At 47.1% G+C, this 22,777-nt stretch overlaps 1 protein-coding gene across 3 annotated transcripts in view; it reads left to right on the top strand.

The window, feature by feature from the left end:
- Positions 1-18,051: 18,051 nt before the first annotated feature.
- Positions 18,052-22,777, top strand: part of sh3pxd2b (SH3 and PX domains 2B) — a 31,842-nt gene continuing 27,116 nt past the window's right edge. For 2 of the 3 annotated variants that reach the window (XM_076986910.1, XM_076986909.1), the window contains exons 1-2: positions 18,052-18,359; positions 20,580-20,660. In XM_076986910.1, the coding sequence (XP_076843025.1) occupies positions 18,288-18,359; positions 20,580-20,660 (153 nt within the window). In that variant the 5' untranslated portion in view covers positions 18,052-18,287. The remainder of the gene's footprint in view (positions 18,360-20,579; positions 20,661-22,777) is intronic. The other variant, XM_076986911.1, reaches the window with a different exon arrangement.

Raw genomic sequence — 22,777 nt, 5'->3', positions numbered from 1 at the left:
TCAGGGTTAGACGGGGACATGCACACGTATGCTGTGTATACAAGAGTCTGCTGTTTGTCACTATCTACAGTTCTTTGTCAGCTGTTTCTAAAGATGCACGTTTAGCCCCAACACTGAAATGAGGGCCAAGGTGCTGCTAGCGTCTCCGAGCTGTGCTCTGTGATGTAAACAGTATACGTTACTCTGCCACCTTTACTCTCTGACGTAAACAGCATACGTTATTAAAGTCTGGACACAGCAGTGGAATACAGAGGAGGGTGTTGGGCCATAGGGGGTGTAGAGTTGCCATGGACACTCTGTGTGTGAGAGTGATGTGGGGATCTAAACGTTTGTAACAGACAGACTGTGTGACAGTTGTGCAGAGGGCTCAGGTCTGTGTGTCAGGGTCTGGGGATGTGTTCAATCTCTGAGCTACGCCCCTATTCGCATCTGGGGGTGTGTTCAAGTCTTTGAGCCACGCCCCTGTACACATTTGGGGGTGTGTTCGAGTCTCTGAGCCACACCCCTGTACGCATCTGGGGGTGTGTTCAATCTCTGAGCCAGGCCCCTGTACGCATCTGGGGGTATGTTTAATCTCTGAGCCACACCCCTGTACGCATCTGGGTCAATCTCTGACCCTCAAACATCTCCGTCCAAACACCTCCACTCAAACATCTCCGTCCAAACACCTCCACACATGTACTTACACACACAGCGTCAAGCCACTGTCCAACATGCCGGTCTACATATGTTCTATCTTTGGAGCACGTAATGTTATGGAGAATTACAACACCATAAAACTGTACAAAACAAGAGCAACACTTCTGACGCCCCCGGACACGGTTGCCTTGGAAATGTGCTCAGTGCACTGATGTTATATAGAAAACTCCTTTTGGCAAAAGCAATAGTTTGCAACACAGCAAATTAGTTGGAGAGCATGTCGACGAAGTCTCATATGAATGAAGCATCAAGCCACTGTGCAACATGCCAGTCTACATATGTGTCCTATCTTTACACCACGTAATGTTATGGAGAATGAACAGTGAAGCCTCTCCCCCTTTGAGGAATATTGGAATAATTACGTTCTCCTGCATGTGGTGTGTTTGTAATTAACCTCACAGCTTCCTTTGTGCAGGAAACACGTGCGACGTCTCAACCTGTGAAACCCTCCTGCCATCTAGAGGACAAGAGAACCTCCGAGAGGCTTTCTGGAGTGAGGAGGTGTGGATGAGCGGTCTGCTACAGACCTTCACCGCCCGTCAGTGTGGAGAACAGATCAGGCTCTTTCATCTTCCGTACTGACTTCTCATCAGATCCTGGTGAGAATGATCAGCTAATGATGAAATATCTTTGTAGATCTCCACAGGGAGGTATTCTGGACGCCTGAGTTATGAGCTCTCCCTGTTACCCACAGTCAGGCATGTAAGAAACTGCCACGTTTTAATTACGTGAGCTATCAGTGTTCTCAAAGTATAATCAAATAATTTATGCCACAGAAAGAGTTTTATCAGGAATGCTGGCTTGGAAAGTAATGTAATTATAGATAATGCCAATGTAATTAGGTGCTCTTTTGATGAATGGTGTTTTAAATTGGTTAGTGCACTGATTGTGAGAATTAGTTAGAAATAGTGTCTATTGGAACCTCAGAAAGTCAACGCACACTCTACAAATGAACTGGTGAACCCACGCAGAGTTATGTAATGTGTTTATGAATCTGTGGTGTGGGTATAACGTATCCACGCTCACCCACGCTCTACAAACACAATAGATATATCGCTCCTTTAGGCTGTGCTTCATCCTCTCACTGGCATCCTCTTCCTCTCTACCGAGCTCCGCCCCCCAACTCTGACTCCTCCTCCGGGCAGGTCTCTCCCTTGGTCTGCCGCAGGCCCTAGGTGATGTTTATTAAGCCTGCCAGATGACAATGAAGGAGGCAGCGTGGAGACCTGCACTGAGACCCAGAGGAGGAAGGAGGTGACTGACCCACACAGTCCCCAACACGTCCACACACATCCGCTGCCTCACACACACACGTCCGCTGCCTCACACACACACGTCCGCTGCCTCACACACACGTCCGCTGCCTCACACACACGTCCGCTGCCTCCCCCAGAGCGCGGGAGGGAACTATAAAGGCAGCTGAGCTGTGACTACCCGTCAGGTCTCAGTGTTGTCTCCTAATCCCTTATCTACAGACTACATCACTCATGAACCTGTTTTCTAAACACATTTAACCAAACACTTCCCGCATTATGCTAAGCAGCCAAGAAAAGCAGCTCTCAGACGTGCCTGGGTTTTCTCTTTGGAAAGGAACACAGCAGAAGCAACAGTGCCCCCTGCTGAACATTTGGTGGTAGGACACAAAAGCACTCGGCCAAGGAGAGACAGCAGTTAATGGGGCAGCAAAGCATCTCTCTCTCTCTCTCTCTGTCTCTATATATATATATATATATATATATCTGTCTCTCTATCTCTACATTCCCTCCACTAACCTGCTCTTTCTTTTTTGAAATAGTTATTTTTGAAATTTCAAAACCATCTGATACTTTTGAGAGAGGGAAGTGACACAGTGTGTCATCTTTCACCTTCCCCTGGGTTATACCTAAAACTATGTAGAAAAAAAGAACCACACACACACACACACACTCAGAAAGAGAGAGAGAGAGAGAGAGAGAGAGAGAGAGAGATAGAGTGAGAGAGAGAGAGAGAGGGAGAGTGAGAATGAGAGTGAGAGAGGGAGAGAAAGAGTGAGAGAGAGTGAGGGAGAGAGAGAGAGAGAGCGTGTGAGAGTGAGAGAGAGAGATTGAGGGAGAGAGAGAGAGAGAGAGAAAGAGTGAGAGTGAGAGAGGCCGTGTAGAGATTTTCAGGTCTGTCAGGTGCTGCATTGCTGCAGTTTCTCAGAGGGAGGGGGAGGAGCCACTCTGTTGCTAGGAAACACTTGTGGCTTCTCCTTGAAATGCCAGTTCAAAAAGGACCGAAGCCAAACTGGAATGTGCACGGTGCACGCACTCCCAGCGAAGTTCAGATGTTTGGTAAAGTCTCTCGTGGTGATCGTGGTGTCTGCCCTGCTGTGTTTGACCTGCTAAAGGAGACATCATCTCTTAGGTTCACACTAGCTGTGTGTCACCCCGGTGTGCACAGAACACACACCACAGCACCATTCAGTTAAAACAATAGTTATCATATAGACACAGATCATTTATGCACAAAACAGGAGCAACTCCAGCTGTGCTCTTAGACCTCTGCTCTACCGTCCTTCACCATGGCCACAGAAGTTCTCGTTTTACTCTAGATTAATGAAAAAATAATCCATTTATAGAATCTTATAAACCGATGTAATTCCATCACCCACGCGCTGAAAGTGCCAGCCGTTTATTCGCCTTATTGATCAGTGTCTCTGTGTCGCACGGCGCTCACGCAGTAATGATCTCCTACATGTTGGAGCAACGCTGTGTGCAACCAAGCAGAATAAAAATCATTTGCTTCTGAACAAAAACAGGGCAGGGGTGGGACCCCGGCCCCCGGGCCTGAAGAGCCATGTCTGTACCGGAGCCAGTCCAGTCCGGGCCACACTCACACACAGAACCGGGCCACACTCACGAGCAGAACCGGGCCACACTCACGAGTAGCACCGAGTGACACTCACTCCAGCACATTCCTGCAGTCTGTAATTGTTGTAGTTTCGTGTGCTCACCTCAGTGCTAATTGCAGAACCCACTCGGTCATTATGTGCTTGCGTGTTTAATATTGATGGGTGGTGCGCTAGAAGTAATTAATACTCATTTTCAGACGTTTGTAAACAGGATTACTACGTTTGGTGGCTACATCAGTCATTATAATAGAGCTCAAAGCAGCTACTTACCTCGTCACTAATTAATTACAATTCAGTAGGCTAACCTACGTAGAAGATGTGTTATACAAATTACTCTTCTTTTTTTTCAATTTTCACTACGTGGAAAAGTAGAATAGTTTTTTTTTTGCCAGCTCTCTAATTCAAAAAGTGGTCCTTCACAGCACACAATAAGTTGTAAGTTTAAAAGCCAACGTCAGTATTGATATGGGTTTTCTGCCGTGTGCTTTTACGCGCATGCATTTGTGGGTGTGTGTTCTGATCGGTTTGGCTCTGACCACACAGTTTCATGAACCGGTAGGACCTGCTGTTTGTAGTTCCACTATTTTAAGAACTGTCAACATCAAGGAGTGGAAATATGCTGCATGCCGAATATAAAATTCTGTTGTTAAACTTGTTAAAATTATTTATTTTGGGGGGAGGGGTTAAAAAATGCTGAAATGTCATAGTGTTTACCCCGTGACATGCCGTGAGCAGCTTTCTTGGGCATCTACAGGTATATTCCAATTTTGCCACTGCAGGTTTGAGAATACATCCTGTATTTATGTGTCTAGATCTGGGTGGAACTGGACAACAAAGAAATTAATACTTGAAGTTGAAGTGTGATTTGTGCAGTTAATATCTCTACATATCTTTAATTCTGGAATACAATCCCAGCTGTTCAGTTCTCTGCAGATGTGATCTCACTTAAACATACTGGCTCCTCTACATCAGTTATCACAGGACAGCAGTCATGCTCCGTCCTCTGTCCTGTGTCCTGCGTCCTCCATCCTGTGTCCTGCGTCCTGTGTCCTTGAGCATGACAAGAAGCCAAAGTTTCCTGAGCAGCCAGTGTTTACGTCTGTAACTATAGTTTACAGAGAGAACAAAAAAGACCTCCGTCATAAACAATGACAAGTTATATTAAACACCAAAGTCTACAAAGGGAAACAATAGAAATACAAAACTACATGTTAGTCTTTCAAATGGCACAGCCTTAGATCAGCCTTAGACCGGCCTTAGAACAGCCTTAGAACGGCCTTAGAACGGCCTTAGATCGGCCTTAGACCGGCTTTAGAACGGCCTTTGAACGGCCTTAGACCGGCCTTAGACCGGCCTTAGACCGGCTTTAGAACGGCCTTTGAACTGCCTTAGACCGGCCTTTGAACTGCCTTAGACCGGCCTTAGAATGGCCTTAGAACGGCATTAGACCGGCCTTAGAACGGCCTTAGACCGGCCTTAGACCGGCCTTAGAATGGCTTTAGAACTGCCTTAGAGCGGCCTTAGATCGGCCTTAGAATGGCCTTTGAACGGCCTTAGAACAGCCTTAGAATGGCCTTTGAACGGCCTTAGACCGGCCTTAGAACAGCCTTAGAATGGCCTTAGAACGGCCTTAGACAAGCATTAGATCAGCCTTAGAACGTTCTTAGAACAGCCTTAGAACAACCTTTGAATGACCTTAGACCGGCCTTAGAACGGCCTTAGATCAGCCTTAGAACGTCCTTAGAACAGCCTTAGAACAACCTTTGAATGACCGTAGATCAGCCTTAGACCAGCCTTAGAACAGCCTTAGAACGGCCTTAGAACAGCATATCCATATTCTGTTTATCTCAGAAGAGGTGTTAGTTTGTCTCAAACTTCCAATGACACTTAAGGTTTTGAAGACGTTTCCTATAGGAAAGGTTCAGTTAAACCAGTGTGAAAAGCCGTCTAAATCAAATCAAATCAAATCAAATATATTTGTATAGCGCTTTTCACAACACATGTTGTCACAAAGCGCTTTACAGGATTTACAAGGTTAACGATACTATGGGTCCAGATCCCTAATGAACAAGCCAAAGGCGACAGTGGCAAGGAAAAACTCCCTAGATGGTGGGGAATAGGAAGAAACCTCGGGAGAACCAAGACTCAAAAAGGAACCCATCCCCCATTGGGCGGCCCGTTAACACACAAATTACACAAAAACAAATTATACAGACTAATAAACAAGTTACAAATAAATCACACAATCAGACTAAGTATAAGGTAACTAGAATGAAAGTTCTGGGTGTTGATATTGTCAATGTAAATGTCTTGTGATGAACGCCAGATTTTCATTCCGTGTCGGAGTGATGATACTGGTATTGTAGGCTCCAACTGCAGTGTTACTCCCCAGGTGAACCTTGGAGAACCTCAGAGTCTAGTCCACACTGAGTGTCTGGATTCTGAGAACGAGACTGAATATTCATTAGAGTAGGTTCAGAAACACACTCAGTAAAGATCAAACACATTTGTTCATGACTGGTTGGGGAAATCTAATCATTAACCTTCACAAGGACAACAAGCTCAGTCAAAGCTACAAGCTTTGAAGTTTCACTACTGTGGGAGATTAAATATCTGTCTATCCTCACATAAATTTAAGGCAAGACGTTTTTAGGACAAGCGTGCACTCTCCCCTCACACTCTCCTCTCACGCTCACACTCACCGCTCACACTCACCGCTCACACTCACCCTTCACACTCTCCCCTCACGCTCACACTCACCGCTCACACTCACCCTTCACACTCACCCTTCACACTCACCCTTCAAGGTCACCCTTCAAGGTCACCCTTCACGTTCACCCTTCACGTTCACCCCTCACTCTCACCCCTCACTCTTCCCTCACGCTCACCCCTCACTCTCACCCTTCAAGCTCACCCTTCACGTTCACCCCTCACACTCACCCCTCATGCTCACCCCTCACACTCACCCTTCAAGCTCACCCCTCACACTCACCGCTCACACTCACCCTTCAAGCTCACCCCTCACACTCACCCCTCACACTCACCACTCACACTCACCACTCACTCTCACCCCTCACACTAACCCCCCAGTGTTGCAGGCATAGCTGTTGACATCTGCCCTTGAGGATGAGAAGGAGACAGCAGACAGAAAGTGTGAATGATGAGAGGACTGCAGGACCAGAGATCCAGCTACATGTGCCAGGGCAGATACTTCCAGGGGCAGATAGCTCCAGGGCAGATACCTCCAGGGCAGATACTTCCAGACAAATACCTCCAGGGCAGATACCTCCAGGGCAGATACCTCCAGGGCAGATACTTCCAGGCAGATACCTCCAGGGCAGATACTTCCAGACAGATACCTCCAGGGCAGATAGCTCCAGGGCAGATACCTCCAGGGCAGATACTTCCAGACAAATACCTCCAGGGCAGATACCTCCAGGGCAGATACCTCCAGGGCAGATACCTCCAGGGCAGATACTTCCAGACAGATACCTCCAGGGCAGATAGCTCCAGGGCAGAAAGCTCTATGGAGGACACGCCGGTGTTCCACGGCAGGTAGCACACAGACCTATGAAGAGTAAAGTTGAGTAGAGAGATTTATTGTCATTGTACACGATACAACGGAATTCTGAAGGTGTCGTGGTCCTCCTTCCCTTGTGTTTGACCTCCATCTCCTACTTCAGGACAAGTGCAGGACACCCTGCGTATGGGACACCATCATAACAGCGTCCAGCACGCTGCAGGACACCCTGCGTATGGGACACCATCATAACAGCGTCCAGCACGGTGGCTTCAATTCCAAACGGTGATGACATTTGTGTGCCTGCTTTGGAAGACTGGAAGTGTCTCCGTGACCATCTGTGTCATTAGTTTACTACCACTTCTCCCTTCTCGTGTGTTATTCTGGAGATTGTGAGGAATGTTCTCTGCTGTCTCAGGCAGAGAGGTGTACACCAGGCAGCCACGACTATGGTGTGATTAACGCTCCTTTCTCGAGAAACCTGGGAGGTAGAAAGGAGAGTTGGGAGACTCCCATGTGTTTATAAACACACTCGCCAGGTACACTTATGTTGTAGATGCTTATTTCTGACTGCAGCCATGTGCCCTGACAGTCAGAACCAGAATCACTTCTCTTCACTAGAACCTGTCATGTACAGCAATTTGTTTTGGTATGACAGAAACTGCTGAACAGTGTGTAACACTGACAGCACACGAGTGCACTGACAACTGTGAGGTACACACAGGGCACATGGACGCAAGATTTACAGTTTAAAGGATAAATATACAATGTGGAGGGGTGAACCCAGAGTTTTACAGTACATGGGTTTCTGTGAGAGTGAAGACAGCGATCACTGCTGAAGAGTCAGAGGACGGCTGACAGAGTGGAGCATGTCCTGTCTGTACCAGGAACCTGCACGGTGTTTCTACCACTGAACACGTGTTCAGAGAGACATATGATATTATGTCCACAGACGTGATAACCAGGTTAACATGGGGTCTGTGTGAGGTGACACATAGGGGCTGTGTGAGGTAACACATAGGGGCTGTGTGAGGTAACACATAAGGGTCTGTGTGAGGGAACACATATGGGTCTGTGTGAGGTAACACATATGGGTCTGTGTGAGGTAACACATAGGGGCTGTGTGAGGTAACACATAAGGGTCTGTGTGAGGGAACACATATGGGTCTGTGTGAGGTAACACATATGCGTCTGTGTGAGGTAACACATACGGGTCTGTGTGAGGTAACACATATGGGTCTGTGTGAGGGAACACATACGGGTCTGTGTGAGGTAACACATACGGGTCTGTGTGAGGTAACACATAGGGGTCTGTGTGAGGTAACACATACGGGTCTGTGTGAGGTAACGCGTACGGGTCTGAGTGAGGTAACACGTACGGGTCTGTGTGAGGTAACACGTACGGGTCTGTGTGAGGTAACCAGTGATGGCTAAGTTATCTTGAGAAAGTAATCCGATTACTGATTACTGATTACTCCTTTTAAAAGTAACTTAGTTACGTTACATATTACTTGATTTTAAAAGTAACTACGTTAGATTACAAGTTACTTTAATAGTTACATTCAGCAGCAAAATAAATTTTTCCAGTACTCACTTTATTGGAAGTGCATTTTTAACAGTAACAATGTATTGAAGCAGGTTCGGTAACCGAGGCAGAAACTGCTTAATCCAAAAATCCCGAGGAGGGAAACTTTATAGGCCCTTTTCACAACAAAACGGAAATACGTCACCGCCGGGTAAAAAAAGTTCCGGTACTCGCAGAAGATAGTTGTTGTCAATTCACCTCAGCATGGAGCGTGTGTTTACTTCATCCCTGTCGTCGCTGCCGAGACTGAATTTTAAATACGTTTCCAGTATCGTTGGAGAACATTCAACAACGAACGGTTCCAAGTTAAATAGAGGCTACAAATTGTTTGTAGAATAATTTATTCACTTATACCTGGGTAAGCTAACACCAGCTAGCACTAGCTAGGTAACTAACTATTATTTAAGGTATAGCTGGTTCCATTAGTCATCCTACGGAGTGGTAAAACAGTCTATATTATTATGATATATATTATAATATTACAAATGATACTGACAGCTTTAGTTAACAATATCTAGCTAGGTTAAGCTGGGCGTACACTGTGCAATTTTTGGCCCATTTTCAGCCGATTTTTCACTCGTGCGACTATTTTTGCGATCGGGCCGAGTTTCGGCTCAATCGCGTGTCGTGCATCGTATAGTTTACACAGGTAAACGAGGAGCGATTCACACCTCAGACCCACTCCTGATCAGAAATCGCAGCGTCGCAAGAATATCAAACATGTTTGAAATTCAAATCGCTCCTCGTGAGAGTATTGCACTGTTGAAGCAGCTCCACGAGCGGACTCTCCCTGCGATTTAGTCGTAGTTTGAGCTGGAGCTGAGTACACGATTTAAAATATCGTACAGTGTACACCCAGCTTTAGCAAGCCAAGGGACGTCAGCTATTGATTGTTTGGTTTACATCAGTATCAATAAAGTTCATGACACACACCAAGTTATTACGTGTTATTGTTTATTCAGTGTCCAATATAGTCGAGAGAAAAGTGATGGTCAGAGCTGGATGCTAGCGGATCACAACTAGTTTCAGAGCCGTTTCAGTGGAACAGTTGCTGTCCGCATTTGAAAGAGCAAACTCTCGACTAGTAGATGTTCGTGGTGTACTGCCAGCCGAGAGCTTGCTCTTTTCTAGCTAGATGCTATCGGATCACGGCTAGAAGCTATCGGATCGGGGCTAGAAGCTATCGGATCGGGGCTAGAAGCTATCGGATCACGGCTAGAAGCTATCGGATCACGGCTAGAAGCTAGCGAACCGGGGCTAGAAGCTAGCGAACCGGGGCTAGAAGCTATCGGATCACGGCTAGAAGCTAGCGAACCGGGGCTAGAAGCTAGCGAACCGGAGCTAAAAGCTAGCGAACCGGAGCTAAAAGCTAGCGAACCGGAGCTAAAAGCTAGCGAACCGGAGCTAGATGCTAGCGAACCGGGGCTAGATGCTATCGGACCGGAGCTAGATGCTAGCGAACCGGAGCTAGATGCTAGCGAACTGGAGCTAGATGCTAGCGAACCGGGGCTAGATGCTAGCGAACCGGAGCTAGATGCTAGCGAACCGGAGCTAGATGCTAGCGAACCGGGGCTAGAAGCTAGCGAACCGGAGCTAAAAGCTAGCGAACCGGCGCTAAAAGCTAGCGAACCGGAGCTAGATGCTAGCGAACCGGGGCTAGATGCTATCGGACCGGAGCTAGATGCTAGCGAACCGGAGCTAGATGCTAGCGAACCGGGGCTAGATGCTATCGGACCGGAGCTAGATGCTAGCGAACCGGAGCTAGATGCTAGCGAACCGGGGCTAGATGCTATCGGACCGGGGCTAGAAGCTAGCGAACCGGAGCTAGAAGCTAGCGAACCGGGGCTAGATGCTAGCGGGTAACAGCTAGATGCTAGCGGACGTACGTGTACTCCCAGCCGAGAGCTTGATCTTTCAAACGCGGACAGCAACTGTTCCACTGAAACCGGCTGGGAACAGTAACAGTACCGGGAACAGTAACAGTACTGGGAACAGTAACAGTACCGGGGACAGTAACAGTACTGGGAACAGTAACAGTACCGGGGACAGTAACAGTACTGGGAACAGTAACCGGGAACAGCACCAACTTTTAGCCGCGAGCTTCCTGCTATGTAGTCTGCAGCAGTGAAATGCTGGCTACACACAAAGATGCTCCGTATCACAAAGTTTTCCCCTTCATCCCTCCTAATTGCACAAACCCATTTTCTTTTCTGCTCGTCGTCAGCCGGAAAACCATAGAAACTGAGATACGACTGTTTTTGCTTCGAGATCGAGCACCCTGGTGCACTGCAAAAGCTCTTGTTATTGGACTCTGCCATTGTTTAATGTGTAACGGAAGTAACTTTACCCTGCAACGAGAGCTTCCGGAAGAAAAAATGCGGAAGTGTGAAAAGGGCCTATTGATAACGCAACCCTGGCGCGCGCAGGCTCCGCCCCCCCAGTGTCACTTAAAGGGCAAGACTCGCCGTGAGGAGTAGGAGTCACTACAGCAGGCGTACTCAACTAAATTTGTCCGCGGTCCAATTTTGGCAGATACCTGTGACCTGAGGTCCGGTGCGGCGGGGGTGGCGAACGTAAGTTGTTGAGCGGGGGGGGGGGGGGGGGGGGGGGGGGGGGGTTGCGCGAACGGTGGAGGCGTTTATACTTTCGCGAGCGTCACTGCAGTGTTCTCCGAAACGATAGGCGTTTTGTCCGAAACGATATGTGGTAGAAACACCCCTCAAAACAGGGGAATGAACATTTACCTGACCAATTTTAATGTTGCTATATGTTTCAGGTTTGAAAAGTGCTGGAATTTAGGTTAAAGTACTTTAAAATGCTTGAAATTGTAACTACTTGTAAACAACTTGTTTGTTGTTTCACAACAAATAGCTGTCTGACTGAATAGTTCTCTTGTATTAGGTTAACAAATACGAGCCTCTTGTAATTCCAGGACGAAACATGAGAGAACGTGAAGACGTGAAGATTGGGCGTTTTTTAAATAAACAACCATTAAATAATGTGATAAAAAGCGAATTATTTCGAGTATATGTATAAATATTTAACTTAATTATGTTTAACATGCTGGGAAATATTGAAATGGACCTTGAAAGTGACGTACAAGTGCTTTAATTCCACCTTATAAAGGTGTATGAACCCTGAAAACGTGACTTTGTTCATTGCGCTGAAGCGCGGCGCGAAGTTACAAAATTCGAGAGGTGCACGACCTCTCGAACCGACAGCGCGCGAGTCAGTCGCGCACACGCGGAGCCACAGCGATTACGTCATTTTCGCCGCGCGGACCCTCGCGCCGCTCGCGCAGCGTCACCAGGCAGGCTTGTTGTTGGGGGGGGGGGCGAACGTAAAAACTGGAGTGTTTTTTCTATAGCCCTGAAATAAATGTTACGGTTTTGTTTTGGTCCGTATCCAGTTAATCAGGAATGAGATTGGTGTCCGGACAGGACTGCGTTCGGGTCCGGATCCGGACCGCGGTCCGCCAGTTGAGTACCCCTGCTCTACAGTATCTCCTGACATTACGTTTGTGTAGCTGCGCGGTATTATTTGTAAATTTATTTGTAAACGTAATACAAGCGAACTGGGGTGCGTTTCCCGAAACGTTCGTAGCGCCAAGTACTTCGTAACCTCGTATGAAACGTACGAGGTTAAGAAGTACTTAGCGCTACGAACGTTTCGGGAAACCCACCCCTGTTCAGTCAGACAGCTTGTGAAACGAAATACCATTACAATTTCAAGCAATTTAAAGTAGGCGACGTTAGTCAAAATTCCAGCACTTTTCAAACGTGGAACACAAAGCAACATTAAAATTGGTCAGGTAAATGTTCCTTCCCCTGTTTTTGAGGGGTGTTTCTTTACACTAACACATATCGTTACGGGAGGACACTGCACAGAATGACTTGTAAAACGTGCTCGCGCTCTCACAGGGTCGCGCGCAGCGTGCGGAGTCGAGCGCTACGGTCAGACGCAAAAGTAGAACTGAGCCAAGAAGAAAGCAAAAATATATATTTTACTAGGGAAAATATAAATAGTAACGCACAGTTATTTGGATAAGTAACTTTAATCTGATTACTGGACTGGAAATAGTAGCGCGTTATATTACTCGTTACCGAAAAAAGTGGTAAGATTAGAGTAACGCGTTACTAAGTAACGCGTTACTAAGTAACGCGTTACTGACATCACTGGAGGTAACACATATGGGTCTGTGTGAGGTAACACGCACGGGTCTGAGTGAGGTAACACGTACGGGTCTGTGTGAGGTAACACGTACGGGTCTGTGTGAGGTAACACGTACGGGTCTGAGTGAGATAACACGTACGGGTCTGTGTGAGGTAACACATAAGGGTGTGTGTGAGGTAACACATACGGGTCTGTGAGGTAACACGTACGGGTCTGAGTGAGGTAACACGTACGGGTCTGTGTGAAGTAACACGTACGGGTCTGTGTGAGGTAACACGTACGGGTCTGAGTGAGGTAACATGTACGGGTCTGTGTGAGGTAACACACACTGGTCTGAGTGAGGTAACACGTACGGGTCTGTGTGAGGTAACACATAGGGGTCTGTGTGAGGGAACACATACGGGTCTGTGTGAGGGAACACATAGGGGTCTGTGTGAGGTAACACATAGGGGTCTGTGTGAGGTAACACATAGGGGTCTGTGTGAGGTAACACGTACGGGTCTGTGTGAGGTAACACATACGGGTCTGTGTGAGGGAACACAGGGGTCTGTGTGAGGTAACACATACGGGTCTGTGTGAGGTAACACGTACGGGTCTGAGTGAGGTAACACATACGGGTCTGTGTGAGGTAACACGTACGGGTCTGTGTGAGGTAACACGTACGGGTCTGTGTGAGGTAACACATACGGGTCTGTGTGAGGTAACACGTACGGGTCTGTGTGAGGTAACACATAGGGGTCTGTGGTCTCCAGAGTCTAAGTATGTGTAGTAAACCCCAGATGGACAGGAACTCCCTGCTGTCATGGCGACAAAGCTGAGAGACCTTCACCCAGGAGCCAGAGAACATCTGAGTGAGGCTAATTCAGGTAGAAGAGCTTCTGCTCTTACTAAATCTCATCAAAGGCACAATATGCTAATATGCTGAAAGCACCAACTTCCACTGACCTGAGTGGCCCAACCTGGAGGGCCAGCCTGATCATTTAAAAGACTAAACAGTTTAAAAGCCATTTCCCTCGCCACACAGTGTCAGGAGACACTGTTCTTTTCCCACTAATGTGCTTCCAATTTTGCCCATTTTTGCTACTTATTGTTTAAATTTGTTCTTTGGCAAATTTATGAAAAAAGACCAGATGTCCCTGCAGTAATTCTGGGCCTTTGTTCTCATGACGAAGTGAAAGCACATTTGGGCCGGTTGTGAATAAAGGTGCTGTTTGTTCTGGTATTTGAAAGCAGGATACAGGAACATGGTCAGATTGGGGTAATGAATCTTCAGGTTAAGGGGCTGTGGTACTGAGACCTGCCTCCCCCCACTGAGGGCAGTCTGGAGTGGGGCACTGCTGCTGGGTCTTGATCATGTTGAGTGTGGTCCAGCACCACCACGTTGTGGGTTTAGTTTTCAAGAAGTGCATATATTGTCAAATATTTGGCAATTGTTGCTGTAGTAAATCTGATCTGACAATCAGCCATGACGGTAGTTATTATCAATCAGATTTTACAGCCATTACTGTAGTTATTCATATGGGTTTCCTATTACCAGTTTAGCAGCATATGATGTGAAAATAAAACCAGAAGTGTCCACATTAATTTGCGCTGGCAGGGAACTGGCTGGTATAACCATGACAGCCAGTGTTTTATGATCATGGACATCTAATGAGACTCTAATATTCATACACTCATCTATAATCCAGATCAGGCATGTTGGATCACGCTTGGAACTAAATTTTGTTCAGAGGTTTGTTTACTGCCAAAAATATATAATTTATAAATTTATTTGTATGATAATTTGTTATATTGCATTCCTGAATATCACATTTTTCCGTTTTTTTTTTTGTATTTTTCCATCATTTGTTTTTTTGTGGGGTTGTGGTGGGTAGCTATGCTGACACAGGCCCCAGACACCCCCAACACCCCAGACACCATCCAAACAGCTCAGACACCCCTCAGACCCCGTCCAGACACCCTCCAGACACCCCAAACACCCTCAACACCCCCAGAAACCCACAGGACACCCAAACACCCCCAACACCTCCAGACACCCCAGACACCCCAGGACACCCAAGACACCACCAACACCTCCAGACACCCCCAACACCCCAGACACCATCCAGACACCCCCAGACACCATCCAGACACCATCCAGACACCCCCAACACCCCAGACACCATCCAGACACCCCCAACACCCCAGACACCCCCAACACCTCCAGACACCCTCAGACACCCCCAACACCTCCAGACACCCCCAGAGACCATCCAGACACCCCCAGACACCATCCAGACACCATCCAGACAGCCCCAGCACCCCAGACACCATCCAGACACCCCCAGCACCCCAGACACCATCCAGACACCCCCAGCACCCCAGACACCATCCAGACACCCCCAGCACCCCAGACACCATCCAGACAGCCCCAACACCCCAGACACCATCCAGACAGCCCCAGCACCACTGGATTGGTAATCTGGTATACTGGGCATTCTTCCAGGGGCCCAATGGTCCTTACGGTCCGATGCTGGTGGATTTTCTTTCTTTTCTTTTTTTTTTGCTTAAAGCCCAGCCCACAACTTAGAGGTGGCAGCCCACTGGTCCACCTTCAAGACAGACAGTGGGCTGAACCAATCAGGATATAGTATGAAATCACTTCCCTGCACTGTCCCCTGTAACTCCTCATAGTTTCACAGTGTTGAGCGTGTGCGTTACCGGAGCTGCAGCATGGAGGAACCAAAGTGATGGAGGGAGAAGGATGTGGAGACGTGTGAACAGATGGAGGAACATCACTGTAGACAATCACAGAAACGTTCTAGAGGATCTGCTGTAGCCTCCAGCAACAGAAGGTCAAAGGTGAAGACAGCAGCAGTGTGCAGGGAGAGGAGCAGGCAGAGATGTAGGAGTGTGATAGACCAACCGGGTGGAGGAGATGTAGGAGTGTGATAGACCAACCGGGTGGAGGAGATGTAGGAGTGTGATAGACCAACCGGGTGGAGGAGATGTAGGGGTGTGATAGACCAACCGGGTGGAGAAGATGTAGGAGTGTGATAGACCAACCGGGTGGAGAAGATGTAGGTGTGTGATAGACCAACCGGGTGGAGAAGATGTAGGCGTGTGATAGACCAACCATGTGGAGGAGATGTAGGAGTGTGATAGACCAACCGGGTGGAGAAGATGTAGGAGTGTGATAGACCAACCGGGTGGAGAAGATGTAGGTGTGTGATAGACCAACCGGGTGGAGAAGATGTAGGCGTGTGATAGACCAACCATGTGGAGGAGATGTAGGAGTGTGATAGACCAACCATGTGGAGGAGATGTAGGCGTGTGATAGACCAACCGGGTGGAGAAGATGTAGGCGTGTGATAGACCAACCATGTGGAGGAGATGTAGGAGTGTGATAGACCAACCATGTGGAGGAGATGTAGGAGTGTGATAGACCAACCATGTGGAGGAGATGTAGGAGTGTGATAGACCAACCGGGTGGAGAAGATGTAGGCGTGTGATAGACCAACCGGGTGGAGAAGATGTAGGAGTGTGATAGACCAACCGGGTGGAGAAGATGTAGGTGTGTGATAGACCAACCGGGTGGAGAAGATGTAGGCGTGTGATAGACCAACCATGTGGAGGAGATGTAGGAGTGTGATAGACCAACCGGGTGGAGGAGATGTAGGCGTGTGATAGACCAACCATGTGGAGGAGATGTAGGAGTGTGATAGACCAACCGGGTGGAGAAGATGTAGGTGTGTGATAGACCAACCATGTGGAGGAGATGTAGGAGTGTGATAGACCAACCGGGTGGAGGAGATGTAGGCGTGTGATAAACACCACACTCACGACAAACACCACTCATGATAAACACCACACACGATAAACACCACACATGACAAACACCACACACGATAAACACCACACACGATAAACACCACTTGTGATAAACACCACTCGTGAAAAACACCACCCAAAGTCTACAGCTAATGTCACAGCCAACACAATTACACCAGAAAGTAGCAGTTCACACCATCAAGTTGCCCGCTGTGAAACAGCATAAAACCCAACTAGCGACTGGCCTGTTTGATAAACACTTCTCCCTGCTGCTTACTTTATTCTTTGAAGAATTATATATCTAAGGCCAGGGACCCTGAGCTGGATACGATTCTGTACAAACAGGAACACACAGGGAGCTCATACATTATAACGGGCTTATAGCGTTTTTTCATAGCAGATATACATTTTCTGAAGGAGTACAATAAAATACCACTAGATGGCAGCACAAACCTGTAAAACACGTCCAGCAGCACAAGGACTGATGTTTGCGTGTGTGTGTGTGCGTGTGTGTGTGTGTGTGTGTGTGTGTGTGTGTGTGTGTGTGTGTGTGTGTGTGTGTGTGTGTGTGTGTGTGTGAACATGTGTGTGAAATTAGATACAATATAAAAAAAAATAAACAACATAAAAGTTTTTGTAATCATGATGGGTCAAGAAACCGTCCTGCTAGACCCATCCAAGCTTATCCAGAAAGTGTTTATGAACATTAGTGCGTTCATTTATATGTAATGTATGTTGTATATGTAATGTATTTATAATGTATGTATATGTATATTTATATGTAGTTGAGTGCAGTTTCTTGTGTCTCTAGTACGTATGCACAGTTCTACATCTTTCAAGGTTTTATAATAAAATTATAATAAATTTATATTTATTATAATAAAACTTTTGTGTGTATTTGTGTATTTTTCTGTGTGGTCTGTGAATGGACAATCTGCGCACAAACAGGCCACAGATCCCACAAGGTTAAATGAGGTATCTGAAGGCAAAAGACACAAAGTCCAGTTATGTTGTTATGTGCTAGTTATTGTTTGAAGACATTATGTTTTAAGTTAGAAAAGTAGCTAATTCTTTTAAAAGAACATTCTCATGTACACATGCTCTCTCTCTCTCTCTCTCTCTCTCTCTCTCTCTCTCTCTCACACACACACACACACACACACACACACACACATACATATAATTAACTGTATTAATGATAATTATTATCAGATGAACAGGTGAACACAGAGGAACACAGAAACAGATGTAGTGTACAATGCACATAACATACAGACATAAATAAAGACATACTCAATAAACACGATGGAGCCCGGTATAAACACGGTGTGTACACGGTGCCTTTAAGAAGTCGTGGGCCGTTTCAAAGGATCGTGTACTGATCACATTATAGTGGGCGAGTGGGGAGAGGCTGGGAGTTAGTTCGGTCCGAGACCAGCCACAAACACACTGCTCTCGGAACCAGGAAACTCGACGTGGACTAAACACCAACATACCAACCCGTCCAGAACACAGGCGGTGTCTTTTACACCTGAAGGACCAGAAGATCACGTTGAGAAGGTGTTTGTAGGTTTGGATCTGACCGTAGTTCAACCTTTCAGAACAAACTTTCGTGGATCAACAGGACCATGCCACGGAGAACTGTTCAAGATGTGACAGTTCAGGATGTGCAGAAGAGACGAAACCCCAGCAAACACTATGTAAGTTTATTTCTCCTCCATATCTGAAGTTGGTTTGAGTCCTTCTCGCCGTGTTTTCCCGAGGTGGGATTAGATCCGAACAAAGACGGGTCAGAGGAGGATCAGATTACAGCCACACACTTAAAGGGGAAACTGGGTTTATATAAATATTAAATTCTTCTTCTTCTTCTTCTTATTGTCCATGCACTGAACGCTTTGTCAGCAATACTGGGACTTTTTGCGCCATTAATATTAACTCTGTATATTTACCGAAGTAACATATTCCCCTTGTTTTACAGACTGGATGCATTTTGCAAGTCTAGATTAGCATCTATGTGGTCAAATCTCTTTATTTTTAGTTTGTGTGTGTTTCTAACTCCAGTGGTTGAGAATAAACGTTATAACCGACTTGACTTCACTGCCTCCTGGTTCCAACAGTTAACCGTTATCTGGGATCGTGTTTTTGTGAATGTCCTACAGGTTTTTTCGATCTGTAATACATAGTTGGCGTTTCTTCGGTTTGGTTCCGAATGAACCCAGTGACCGTCTGTGTCCCCGATAGCTGGGTGAGGTACCGGCCGGGAATGTTGGGCTCCGTGTGTGTGGAGCCACACCCGCCTCTCTCTCCCCCCCCCGGCCATGAAAACCTCCCCATGTTCAGGACTTTACAGCCCTGCTGGCGGGCCTCCTCAGCTCAGGGCTCATGAATCATGAGATTCAGTATATGGTTCATGAATGATGATATTGTATTAATAAATGTCTTCTGTCTCTCTTTTACGGTCTGTTTATCCGTTTGCATGTCTGTCTGTCCATAAGACATGAGACACCTCACACAGCAGTCTCAGACCAACAGATACGTTTTCAGATTTCATAGTTTTGACCAGAGCATGAATCTAATGAGATATGAACTATCATGAGGTAGGTGGAGACAGGGTGGGTGGAGACAGGGTGGAGCGGGGTGGGTGGAGGCAGGAAGTTTCTTGTACAGCACCAGAATAATGATGCCTGCGTGTTTATGGTCAGCGTTTATGGTGGGTTTGGACCGTACAGCAGATGAAGACATGTGGACGTCGATGACATCATGTCAGGATATTGTATTTCCTGTGAAGTGGCGATTGACACATCTGGGCCAGCGTCATTACAATAATGACATCTCTTTATTCTGGTTCTGTATTTCGGGGCTGTCACTGGTATTTCCAGATACAAGTTAGTGGTTTTAATCACTGCCTGTCGAAGCACTACACTGTACATATATGCATATATACAGCATATATGCAGCGTTCAACTCAATGAAAATCATGTCATGTCTGCTGTGTTGTGTTAGTGGATTTATTGAGAACCAGAATATCTGTAGCTTTAGCACGTCTGCTGCGTCCTGGACGTGAGACTGTGGAGACATATCCACGCTAACGCTCTTCACCTGGCTGGTTATTTTGTCCCTAGCTGGATGGCCTTCGAGTTTCTTCTCTCATCCCTTTATCTCTTTTGGCTGATATTTCCACTCTGGGAGAATTAAGGACACTCAAGGTTCCTCCGAGGTATTTGAGCAGGTTTTGAGTAGCGTTTGAGGCTGGTGGTGTTGGAACGCCATGCTGCCAAGGTCTTGAACATACATATAAACCATCATCTCTTCCTCTCCAGCAGGCCCCGCCTCCAGTCCACATCTGATTACCAGTGCGATACTGTCCCTTTGGAATGTGTTTCATTTAACCCATCTGTGCAGTTAGAACACACACACACACACACTAGTGATTACTAGGGGGCTGTGGTGCACACGTGCCCAGAGCGGTGGGCAGCCTTAGCCCGGCGTCCGGGGAGCAGTTGGGGTTAGGTGCCTTGCTCAAGGGCACCTCAGTCATGGCCTCAGGTCTGGGAACCAAGTGGACAAAACAGATTATAAGACATTATGGGCCTCTTAGCCCGTTAAAATAGCGTTAAAAACGGAGGACAAATTTCGATTGGGGTGTAAAAATCACAATTGACAAAATATGGCACATTTACATTTTAAATTTACATTTTACAGTATGTGTTATATGCCCCAGAGGGATTACCCTGCTGAGGGCAGTGGTGTGCAGGACGTCTGGTAATGTCCTGGTGGTGGTGTGCAGGACGTCTGGTAATGCCCTGGTGGTGGTGGTGTGTCATCCTGGCCTGTTTGTTTAGACAGGAAGGAGGTCGGACTGAAATCACACTGCCTGCTACCATCTCACAAACATTCTTTCCTTTTTATGGTCATTTCAGGTTTACATCATCAAAGTGTCCTGGTCAGATGGCAGCAGTGAAGTCATTTACAGGCGCTACAGCAAATTCTTCGACCTACAGGTGGGTTTCTCATTCACTCCACACTGCACTGCACACAGCACACACTACACTACCCACTCCACACTACACTGCACACTGCCCCCTCCACACACCATACTGCACACACTACACTGCACACTCCACACACTACACAGCACACACTGCACTACCCACTCCACACTGCACACACTACACTACCCACTCCACACTGCACACACTACACTCCACACTTCACACACTACACTACCCACTCCACACAGCACACACTACACTACCCACTCCACACAGCACACACTGCACTACCCACTCCACACACTACACTACCCACTCCACACAGCACACACTACACTACCCACTCCACACAGCACACACTGCACTACCCACTCCACACACTACACTACCCACTCCACACTACACACACTACACTGCGCACACTGCACTACCCACTCCACACTGCACACTCCACACTTCACACACTACCCACTCCACACAGCACACACTGCACTACCCACTCCACACTGCACACACTACACTGCACACTCCACACACTACACTGCACACCACACTGCACACACTACACTGCACACTGCCCCCTCCACACTCCACACACCACACTTCACACACTACACTACCCACTCCACACTACACACACCACACTGCACACACTGCACTACCCACTCCACACTGCACACACCACACTGCACACTCCACACTGCACACACTGCACTACCCACTCCACACTGCACACACCACACTCCACTGCACACCGCCCCCTCCACACTGCACACACCACACTCTACACTCCACACTCATGTGGATACTCATATTAAGCAGGTCCCAGTGGTGCCAGCAGTATCCAGCCGTAATAAATATAGAGGGAGACGTCTGAGTCTCCGTCCGCCTGGCTGGAATCATCATTTGGTTTCCGCAGATTTGGAAAGTGACATAATGGTGTTTGGGAAGAGCTCACAGATGACGTACAGACGTGCAGGGCAGGGAGCAGTTTGATATATCAGAACTGTCTGTGATAGTGAGAGTAGGACAGGGTGGTTCATTAATGAGGTTAATTGATCAGTAAGATGAGTGTTGTTATCAGGGGACTGGAACCTCACTGAGCTGAGAAACGACCAGTCTGAGACTGAGACCTCACTGAGCTGAGAAATGACCGGTCTAAGACTGAGACCTCACTGAGCTGAGAAATGACCGGTCTGAGACTGAGACCTCACTGAGCTGAGAAATGACCGGTCTGAGACTCAGACCTCACTCGGTCTGTCGGTCTGTTCCTCTCCAGGGTTTGTGTAACTGATTAGGTCTTATCTGTACGGAATGTACTGAAAATATATTGTTGAAAATTAGGAGCATCAAGGATCTTTTACATTTACCTTTTGTGCATTTAACATTTTTGTTTTTCCAGTAGAATTAGAAGATTATAGGGGGGTTGAAAATGGGTCATTTATTTAATAGAATAGAACAGGTCATTTATTTTTGGTAATACTGTTTTAATAATGGAAATTCTGCCAATAAAGAATCCAGCATTGAAGGGCATCAGTTATAGTTTTGAGAACTGCATTTAAAATGAAGTTTAAATTAAGTTCTGACAGCTGGATGGAAACTTTAATACCCAAATACGTTATGTGCTCAAAGAGTTGGGGAGGATGGGTAGAGTGTTGGGGAGGATGGGTAGAGTGTTGGGGAGGATGGGTAGAGTGTTGGGAGGATAGGTAGAGTGTTAAGTGGGTGGGTAGAGTGTTGGGGAGGATGGTAGAGTGTTGGGTGGGTGGGTAGAGTGTTGGGGAGGATGGTAGAGTGTTGAGTGGGTGGGTAGAGTGTTGGGTGGGTGGGTAGAGTGTTGGGGAGGATGGGTAGAGTGTTAAGTGGGTGGGTAGAGTGTTGGGGAGGATGGTAGAGTGTTGGGTGGGTGGGTGGGTAGAGTGTTGGGGAGGATGGGTAGAGTGTTGTGGAGGATGGGTAGAGTGTTGTGGAGGATGGGTAGAGTGTTGGGGAGGATGGGTAGAGTGTTAAGTGGGTGGGTAGAGTGTTGGGGAGGATGGGTAGAGTGTTAAGTGGGTGGGTAGAGTGTTGGGGAGGATGGTAGAGTGTTGGGTGGGTGGGTAGAGTGTTGGGGAGGATGGGTAGAG

Source organism: Brachyhypopomus gauderio, unplaced genomic scaffold (genome assembly GCF_052324685.1).
Source record: "Brachyhypopomus gauderio isolate BG-103 unplaced genomic scaffold, BGAUD_0.2 sc50, whole genome shotgun sequence".
Taxonomy (NCBI): Eukaryota; Metazoa; Chordata; class Actinopteri; order Gymnotiformes; family Hypopomidae; genus Brachyhypopomus; species Brachyhypopomus gauderio.
Note: the sequence above shows the minus strand (reverse complement) of the source record. Positions and strands in the feature narration are given on the sequence as shown.